The sequence below is a fragment of the Cebus imitator genome, unplaced genomic scaffold (genome assembly GCF_001604975.1).
Source record: "Cebus imitator isolate Cc_AM_T3 unplaced genomic scaffold, Cebus_imitator-1.0 Scaffold87, whole genome shotgun sequence".
Classification (NCBI taxonomy): domain Eukaryota; kingdom Metazoa; phylum Chordata; class Mammalia; order Primates; family Cebidae; genus Cebus; species Cebus imitator.
The window spans coordinates 6,398,303-6,408,394 of record NW_016107402.1 but is presented as its reverse complement, the minus strand read 5'-3'; the positions used below and the strand labels follow the sequence as shown (position 1 = coordinate 6,408,394).

At 47.1% G+C, this 10,092-nt stretch overlaps 1 protein-coding gene across 3 annotated transcripts in view; it reads left to right on the top strand.

Annotated features, from left to right (window-relative positions):
- The window catches only part of TAF12 (TATA-box binding protein associated factor 12), a 47,789-nt gene extending 42,380 nt beyond the window's left edge, over positions 1–5,409 (top strand). For all 3 annotated transcript variants that reach the window (XM_017534761.1, XM_017534760.2, XM_017534762.1), the window contains 2 exons: positions 3,249–3,337; positions 4,927–5,409. In XM_017534761.1, the coding sequence (XP_017390250.1) occupies positions 3,249–3,337; positions 4,927–4,962 (125 nt within the window). In that variant the 3' untranslated portion in view covers positions 4,963–5,409. The remainder of the gene's footprint in view (positions 1–3,248; positions 3,338–4,926) is intronic.
- Positions 5,410–10,092: the final 4,683 nt, after the last annotated feature.

The following is a 10,092-nucleotide window of genomic DNA, read 5'->3' as shown; positions in this document are numbered from 1 at the left end:
GGCTAGGTGCACTGGCTCATGCCTGTAATCCCAATGCTTTGGGAGGTAGAGGTGGGCGGATCACCTGAGGTCAGACGTTCGAGACCAGCCTGGCCAACATGGCGAAGCTCTTCTCTACCAAAAATACAAAATTTAGTTGGGCGTGGTGGTGCGCACCTGTAGTCCCAGCTACTTGGGAGGCTGAGGCAGGAAAATTGCTTGAATCCAGGAGGTGTAGGATGTAGTGAGCCTAGATTGCGCCACTGAACTCCAGCGTGGGTAACAGAGCAATAGCCCATCTAAAAAAAAAAAAAGAAGTTAAATGAGATAATTTATATAGAATGCTTTGCACAATGTTGCTTTGACCATGCATTTACTACATTTCATTAACTAAATGATTGTTGTTGCTATTAAGATTATATAAAATAGGCCTGGCACGGTGGCCCATGCTTGTAATCTCAGCACTTTGGGAGGCCAAGGCGGGCAGATCACGAGGTCAGGAGATTGCGACCATCCTGGCTAACACGGTACAACCCCATCTCTACTAAAAAAAACAAAAAAAAATTAGCTGAGCATGGTAGCATGAGACAATTATCTTGTCTCAGCCTCCCAAGTAGCTGGGATTACAGGCATGAGCCACCGTGTCTGGCTTTTTTTTTTTTTTTTTGAGACAGAGTGTTGCTCTTGTCACCCAGGCTGGAGTGCCATGGTACCATCTTGGCTTACTGCAACCTCATGGTGGCACGTGCCACCATGCCCAGCTAATTTTTTGTAGTTTTTAGTAGAGACGGGGTTTCACCATGTTGACCAGGATGGTCTCGATCTCTTGACCTCATGATCCACCCGCCTCGGCCTCCCAAAGTGCTGGGATTACAGGCGTGAGCCGCCGCACCTGGCCTTTTTTTTTTTTTGAGATAGAGTCTTGCTTTGTCTCCCAGGCTGGAGTGTAGTGGTACCATCTTGGCTCATTGCAACCTTTGCCTCACAGGTTCAAGTGATTCTCCTGCCTCAGCCTCCCAAGTAGCTGGGATTACAGGTACCCGCTACCACACCTGGCTAATTTTTGGTATTTTTAGTAGACACAGGGTTTCACCATGTTGCCCAGGCTGGTCTTGAACTCTTGACCTCAGGTGATCCTCCCACCTCGGCCTCTGGAAGTGCTGGGATTACCAGCGTGAGCCACCACTCCCCAACCAGCTAATATTTTTGTTTTTAGTAGTGAGGAATTCTCACTATTTTGCCTAGGCTTCTCTGAAACTCTTAGGCTCAAGCAGTCCTCCCATCTTGGCCTCCCAAAGTGCTGGGATTACAGGCGTGAGCCACCACACCTGGCCAGTGTCACTTTCAAATACTAATAACTTAAATTGTTAGCAGAAGGTTTCAGAAATTCTGTTTTCAAAGAAGTATTGAGCCAGGTGTTGTGGCTTATGCCTGTAAATATTGGGTTTGCTTAAAGTGCAGTACACCTTTATATGTGAATTTAGGGGGCCAAGCAGCTATGCTAGTTACTAAGTGGAATAAACAAAGTCCATATCCTCTGGGAACTTCTTGTGATAATCTTAGGAGGAGGATGATATCCAGGGGCACCAGGGCATGGAACTGTGGTGTGGACATACCTCTATCTATATCCATACCTATTTATTTGTTGCAGGCTCTGGGCTGAACACTTCACATGCATTATGTCATTGAATGCCCCAACCACCCTCTCAGGTGGTTATTACTATTGTTATGGCTACATAAAAAATGAAGAAACTGAGACCCAGTGTCATACAGCTGCTCAGTGAAGCAGCAGACCTCAGCTTTGGCTTTTAATTTCAGAATGCTTGAAGTGCCTTCATGTCCCTTAGGTGTGAGAGGGGTTACTTTGAGTTTTAGGAATAAGACAACTGAAGAAAGAAATGTTTATGTTCTGTGGATTAGATAAGCTGCATGGAAACCCAAGGGCTCAGCATTCACAGCTTTGACTACCTCTTTTTCTTTGCAAGAAGCTTGAATTTTGTCCTTTAAAAACCTTGGAGGATCAGCTGGGCACGGTGGCTTACGTCTGTAATCCCAGCACTTTGGGAGACTGAGGCGGGTGGATCACAAGGTCAGGAGTTTGAGACCAGCCTGGCCAAGGTGGTGCAACCCCGTCTCTACTAAAAATACAAAAAAATTAGCCAACCTGGTGGTGGGTGCTTGTAATCCCAGCTACTCAGGAGGCTGAGGCAGAGAATTGCTTGAATTCAGAAGGTGGAGGTTGCAGTAAGCTGAGATTGCGCCACTGCACTCCAGCCTGGGCAGCAGAGCAAGACTCTGTCTCAAAAACAAAACAAAACAAAACCTTGGAAGAAGCCAGGTATGGAGGCTGATGCCTGTAATATCAGTATAACACTTTGGGAGGCTGAGGCAGGAGGATCTGCTTGAGCTCAAGGAGTCAAGGCCAGCCTGGACAACATAACAAGACCCCATCTCTACAAAAAATAGAAATATAAGGCTGGGCGTGGTGGCTCATACCTGTAATCTCAGCACTTTGGGAGGCCAAGGTGGGCGGATCACCTGAGGTCAGGAGTTGGAGATCAGCCTGGCTAACATGGTAAAACCCCTTTTCTACTAAAAATATAAAAAATTAGTTGGGGGTGGGCGGGGTGACTCACACCTGTAATTTCAGCACTTTGGGAGGCCAAGGTGGGTGGATCACAAGGTCAGGAGTTCAAGACCAGCCTGACAAAGATCGTGAAACCCCATCTCTACTAAAAATACAAAAATTAGCCGGGCGCAGTGGCAGGCGCCTGTAATCCCAGCTACTTAGGAGGCTGAGGCAAGAGAATCACTTGAACCCAGGTGGCAGAGTTGCAGTGAGCCAAGATTAAGCCACTGCACTCCATCCTGGGTGACAGAGTGAGACTCCATCTCAAAAAAAAAAAAAGAAATTAGCCAGGAGTGGCAGCACACACCTGTAATTCCAGCTACTCAGGAGGCTGAGGCAGGAGAATCCCTTGAACCTGGCAAATCAGCCTGTGGTAAATGAGCCAGGGCAGTCAAGGCTGCAGTGAGCCAAGATTTCCCACTGCATTCCACTCTGGGTGACAAAGCAGAAAGACCCTGTCTTCAAAAAAAACCTTGGAGGACCCATGTTTATTTTCCCCATTTGTAATAGAATCCCTCTGTGGAGTTAATGTTAGTATCCAGATGCCTGCATTCATCCTCCCTGATCCAAGGGGGTAACATTACATTCCTGGTACTGCCTTCTTGGTACCTTTATCTCTGTGCTGACGTCTTCCTTGCAGAGCGCCAGTGGAACATGTGGATCCCAGGATTTGGCTCTGAAGAAATCCGACCCTACAAAAAAGCTTGCACCACGGAAGCTCACAAACAGGTAAGGAAATGATTCATTGAGCTACCTCTCAGAGCGAGTACACACAGCTACCTTCTAGGGAGTCTCACTTCCCACACACAGCAAGCTTCACTCTGGATCAAGAGTCAGAGAGGGCAAGAGGCATAAGATACTCACTTGGTGCTGTGCTGTTCCCACATGCAGTCTGTTTTTTCTTTTAACTCTGAGGAATATCACTTAAAGATGTTAATTCTGGGTTCTTCTAATATGGATGGAGCTCACCCCATCATTCCTCCTTAATGAAATCTTCATTCTTGCTGATCACATCACCATATATAGCCCTACGAAAAGAGGGAAGGTTAAAGAAACCAGAAATGTGCTGTACTTGGGCTGAGAGGTAGCATCCAGGCTGCTGTGCCGGACATTCTGGCCTCTCTCCCGGTTTTTCTTTGTTTTGGTTCCCTCTGAACAAGGAACCTAGGAGTCAGTGTGAGAATAACACTTCTGTTGTGGACCAAGTCATCCCCATCTTCAGTCAGTCCAACAGTGTTTGCCTCCCTCTGACAAGACTGTTATCCTTTCTGTCTTAATTTAAGTGGCTACTCTGATTTGAAACGTGAGCTTTTTCCAAGCTTGGCAGGCACAACTAGGTAGTCCTGGTTGAGTGCCCCTGCTTCGCCATAGCCGTGTATCTCTGGAGTAGGTGTTTGTAGAGCTCACAGAGTAAGCCCTGCAAGGAAGCCACCAGTTGCCTGAATGGAAGGATTGCACTGTTCAGAAGAGAATCCCTCAAAACAATGGACTGCCACTTTGGCTCTGCTCTCAAATTAACCACTTTTCAGCCCTATTTATTTAGTCAACAAATACTATAATGTTGATAATTTGGTCAAAAAGAATAAGCAAAGCAAGTTATTAATTTGGCCTGTGGCTGGTAATAGTAAAAGAATTCAGATCATGAAACCTGTGATCTTAGTGTTTCCATGATGGGTTGTGGTAGAAGTTGTTAGTCTTCAGTTTCCCTTCATTGCAGGTCACAGGTGTGAAATGTCAGTTCACTTTGAAATTGAGGCCCTTTCCTTATTGTGTCCATCACCAGAGAAAAGCTTGGTGTTGGGGGACCCCAGAAAACACATGCTTGGCCAGGCATGGTGGCTCATGCCTGTAATCCTAGTGCTTTGGGGAGGCTGAGGCAGGAGAATCACTTGAACTCGGGAGGCAGAGGTTGCAGTGAGCTGAGATCATGCCACTGCATTCCAGCCTGGACAACAGAACGAGATTCCATCTTAAAAAAAAAAAAAAGGAAAGAAAACACATGCTTTATCGGCTTATCCTCTAAGTCCCCAAAACTCAAGAGCTGTCACTTTCTCCTGCTTTTAACTTTTTTGCCATCCTGCTAGCCTAGAGCAGTTTGGTGGATGAAATGGGTCCACTAGCCCATCTAAACATTTCTTGGGGCCTTGCAGACTGCTCTCCAGTTAGAAGGAATCTACTGAGATGCCTTGTGACTGCAGGTCTCTGAGGGCTGCAGCCTACAGTGCAGACCATGAGGCCTGCTAGCCACACAGAATGTTCCCAGAAAGCTCCTGACTCCAGCTGCTGCTGTATAACTGCTTATTTCTCTCTCCTTTCAGAGAATGGCATTGATCCGGAAAACAACCAAGAAATAACACACAGAAAGGTCAGGGAATGGACAACAATGTATTTGGAGATACTTGAGCTGAGAACTCAGCCATCTCATCCATGGATTTTTTTTTTTTTTAAATGCTTTACAGAGAAGCATATATTTTTTATTAACAGTGCAGCAATATCTATAATGACTGAGAGGATCTGCCAAAAGAATAAAGCCTCCTACCCCAACTTCCGGTCCCTTTTCCCTGCCATCTCAAAGAGGAGCCGTGTATCTTCCAGAGAAGATTTTATTTGTGTTTTATTATATAAGTGACTGAATATGGGACAAAGCATTATGGTCTTTTTGGGTAAGACAGTATTAGCAGGATTTGTAAAGGGTTTTGTTTCCTTCTCCTTTCCCCTTTTCCCTGTACTTTGTAATGTCAGTGTTTATATGAATATGACTTTCATTTGCTTTTCCAGAATAAAGAAGTTATTAATCAAAAGACAGGGTACCTTTGAAATCCTAGAAGTAAGGACAAGCAAGCCTGGATTGTAGCTCTCTAGTCAGCAGGTGGCAGCACCATTATTCATTTCTGCGTTTCAGAAAAACTCGGGGATTTTCCATTATTTTACTCCAAGGGAGGCTATAACATCAATAGGAGTTTGAGCCCAGAGTCTCTGTCATAAGATTTGAATAGGGTGACCTTCTCTTATGGCCCTGAACTGAAGAGACTTCCTTGTTTTGGCAGTGTTATGTGCCTAAAACCCCTTTTTGACCTTCTGTAACCTGGAGAAAGCTGTAACCTGGCCCTGAGAAAGGATGGGAGTAGGCCTGTCCTTGGAATAGTCCTGGCTGTGCAGGTTCCCATCTCTTCTTAGTTGCTGGTATCTTTGATCCTGGTGCTTCCACCATTGTGCAGAGGCAACCAGGCCCCTTCTAGACCTCAGGGTCATGTCCTTCTGTGGCACCTAGCATTGTCCTGTCCTGGGCCCAGCATGGCCCTTGTGGATTGTGAGAGTTCTGTGGGCTCTAGGGAGCATGGCTATCCCACCCAAGGGTCACTAACACAGGCACAGCCGCCTTCTGCTTTGGTCCTCTTGAGTCCTGAAGCTTGGCCCAGGATGGGACCCTGCTTTTCTTTTCTTTTTTCTTTTTTTTTGCCCACCTGCATCTGTCTTGATCGAGTTATAGGGACCCTGCTTTTCAAAACTCCCTCCCACCCTGGGTTAGATCTCATGTCCCCCTCTTCACAGCCTCACAGATATACTGAGTGAGCACCTCAAAGGCTGTGCTGTTACTGTTGTTCTTGGCTGAAGTTTCACTGTCCCAAGGAGGCAGCCAGCTTCTTTCCCTGTGGTGTTACTCGGTGCTCAGCCACCAGGTCACTTTTGTGGCCAACTATCAGGATGAGGGTGTTGAAGGGTTTCACTTTCTCCAGAACCTCCTGATGCCAGTGGTGATACTCATAAAGGATGTTCTGTCGGTGACATCAAACAGCAAGGGGCCTCCAGCTGGGTTTCAGTAGTAGGAATAGGTCACTGACCTTGGCAGCCACGGAATCTAGAATTAGTTTTGAAATCTCCACTAAGAACAGAAGGGAACACAGGAATCGGGGAAGTTTAATGGAAAGAGCTGGGGTAGAATCAAAAGACCCCAGTTCTTGATTTGCCATGCAACAAGTAAGTGGTGTCATCTATCTCAGTCTCGGCCTGTCTGCATATTGAGGGGCTTGTTTGGGCTTGTTCATTCAGCAAGTATTTATAAGCCCCCGCCTGTGCTAAGCAAAGGAATACAATGATGAATAAAAACAGACCCAGGCGGCCAGGCACAGTGGCTCAAGCCTGTAATCTCAGTACTTTGGGAGGCTGAGGCAGGTGGTTTACTTGAAGTCAGGAGTTCCAGACCAGCCTGGCCAACATGTCAAAACCCTGTCTCTGCTAAAAATACAAAAAATTAGCCGGGCAGCTGAGGCAGGATAATTGCTTGAACCTGGGAGGTGGAGGTTATAGTGAGCTGAGATTGCACTACTGTACTCCAACCTGGGTGACAGAGCCAGACTTAGTCTCAAAAAAAAAAAAAAAAAAGGATCCAGGGGACAATCCTGTTATGTTATTAGATAAATGTAGTAACACATTTATCTAATAAATGTGTTCACAGGGCTAGGGAGGGGCATGGTCAGCTAGGGAGAAATTTTGTTTGAGCTGAGATGTGAGGGATCCAGGTGAAGGGGATGGGGATCTCTTTCAAGGAGAGAAATTTGCCTGGTGTACAATCCTTGAGTTAGTGGATTGAGGTAAGCTGGACCAGGCCATGCAGTACATTGCAGATCCCAGCAAAGAGTGGCCTGTCAAAAAAGTAACAGGAGCTACTGAAGGATTTCAAGCAAAAGTGTAGTGTGTGCAGAGGCCCAGAGGTCTAATGAAGTGAGTGTGCCAGTGAGACCAAAGCATAAGATGCAAAATTAGGGGAGAGTGGCTAGAGCTGAGTGGAAAGTGAGCATGGAGTGTGGACAGCTCTCAGACTTAGTGGTGTGCACCTCACTTGGGCTTCTTTTGTTGTTTTTGTTGTTATTGTTTTGAGACAGAGTTTCGTTCTTGTTGCCCATACTGGAATGCAATGGTGTGATCTCGGCTCCCTGCAACTTCTTCCTCCCAGGTTCAAGCAATTCTCCTGTCTCAGCCTCCCAAGTAGCTGGGATTACAGGCATGTGCTACCACGCCCGGTTAATTTTGTATTTTTAGTAGAGACAGAGTTTCTCCATGTTGGTCAGGCTGGTCTCGAACTCCCAGCCTCAGGTGATCCGCCTGCCTCGGCCTCCCAAAGTGCTGGGATCACATACTTGAGCCACTGCGCCTGGCCTGTTGTTTTTTGAGACAGAGTCTCACTCTCTTGCCAGGCTGGAGTGCAGTGGCACAATCTTAGCTCACTGCAACCTCCGCCTCCTGAGTTCAAGCAATTCCCCTGCCTCAACCTCCAGAGTAGCTGGGACTATAGGCGCACACTACCATGCCCTGCTAGTTTTTTTGTATTTTAGTAGAGACAGGGTTTCACCATGTTGGCTAGGCTGATCTTAATCTCCTGACCTCGTGATCTACCCACCTTGGCCTCCCAAAGTGCTGGAATTAGAAGCATGAACCACCATGCCCAGCTTCCTTTTTTTTTTTTTAAACAAAAGTATTGGCCAGGCCCAGTGGCTCACACCTGTAATCCCAGCATTTTGGGATGCTGAGGCGGGTGGATCACTTTTCCTCTTTCTCTCTCAAAGGGTTTGGAGATTTGTCTTGAGCACCTGACAGCCTCCTCTCGACAAGCTTATCTCCCAACTGATCGTCAATTTAGACCCGGGCTCCTGAACAGGGAAACCAGAAACCATAGATCAGGTCCGGCACAGTGGCTCACACCTGTAAACCCAGCACTTTGGGAGGCCAAGGCAGAAGGATTGCTTGAGCCCAGGAGTTTGAGACTGGCCTGAACAATATAGCAAGACCTTGCCTCTATTAAAAAAGAAAGAAAGAAGCCATCTTCCCTGCCCATGGACTCCACGCTCAGATCTGTAAATTCCTGGAAAGAGCCCAGGCCACTGTAGCCTCTATTCTGTTGCTGTTGCTATTCCTACCCCTCTACTTATCAGCTGTGAGACTTTAGACAAGCCGCTTAACCTCTCTGGGCCTGTCTCTTCATGGGTAAAAAGGAATGACTGTCTAACTTACACAGTTATTGTGAAGGTTGAATTAATATATATCAATCCCCTAGTGTGTTAGGGGCTCTTCACTTGGCTCCTCCTCCTCCACCAGGTCTCAGCTCAAGGCCATCTCCTCAGAGATGCCCTCCCTGACCACCTGCTCAAAAGGACCCCTCATCACTCCCAGTTCCCTCTCCCTGATCTGTGGTCTTCAACAGCACTTACTGCAACTGGAAATCATTCAGTTCATTTATTTACTTTTTTTTTTTGTCTCTCTTCCACTAGAATGTCAGACCCAGGAGGGGTTTTCTGTCATGTTCACTGCTGTATCCCCAGAGATTAGAACAAAGTAGACGCTCACTTAAGAAAATTTGTGAGGCCGGGTGTGGTGGCTCACGCCTGTAATCCAAACACTTTGGAGGCCAAGGCGGGTGGATCACCTGAGGTTGGGAGTTCAAGACCAGCCTGACCAACATGGTGAAACCCCATCTTAAAAAAATAAATAATTAAAATTTATGAAGCAGCTGGCACAGTGGCTCACGCCTGAAATCCCAGCATTTTGGGAGGCCAAGGCAGGCAGATCACTTGAGGTCAGGAGTTCGAGACCAGCCTAACCAACATGGTGAAACCCTGACTCTACTAAAAATACGAAAATTAGCCAGGTGTGGTGGCACACGCCTGTAGTCCCAGCTACTTGGGAGACTGAGGCAGGAGAATTGCTTGAACCCGAGAGGCAGAGGTTGCAGTGAGCCAAGATCGCACCACTGTACTCCAGCCTAAGCAACAGGGCGAGACTCTGTCTCAAAAAAAAAATTGATGGCTGGGTGTAGTGGCTCACGCCTGTAATCCAAGCACTCTGGAGGCCAAGGCGGGCGGATCACCTGAGGTCAGGAGTTCAAGACCGGCCCGGCCAACATGGTGAAACCCCGTCTTTAAAAACATTTAAAAAAAAATTGATTAAGGAGAACGGGTGCCATGGCTCACACCTGTAATCCTGGCACTTTGGGACGCTGAGGCAGGAGAATTGCTTGAGGCCAGAAGTTTGAGACCAGCCTTGGCAATATAGAGAGACCCTGTCTGTACAATAATTTAAAAAGTTGGCCGGATGCGGTGGTTTATGCCTGTAATCCCAGCACTTTAGGAGGCTGAGAGGGGCGGATCACAAGGTCAGGAGATTGAGACCATCTTAGCCAACATGGTGAAAACTGCCTCGACTAAAACAAAAAATTAGCTGGGTGTGGTGGCACATGACTGTAATCCCAGCTACTCAGGAGGCTGAGGCAGGAGAATTGCTTGTACCTAGGAGGTGGAGTTTGCAGTGAGCCGAGATCGCACCACTGCACTCCAGCCTGGCAACAGAGCAAGACTCCGTCTCAAATAAATAAATAATAATTTAAAAGTTAGCTTGAGGCTGGGCGCAGTGGCTCAAGCCTGTAATCCCAGCACTTTGGGAGGCCGAGGCGGGTGGATCACGAGGTCAAGAGATCGAGACCATCCTGGCCA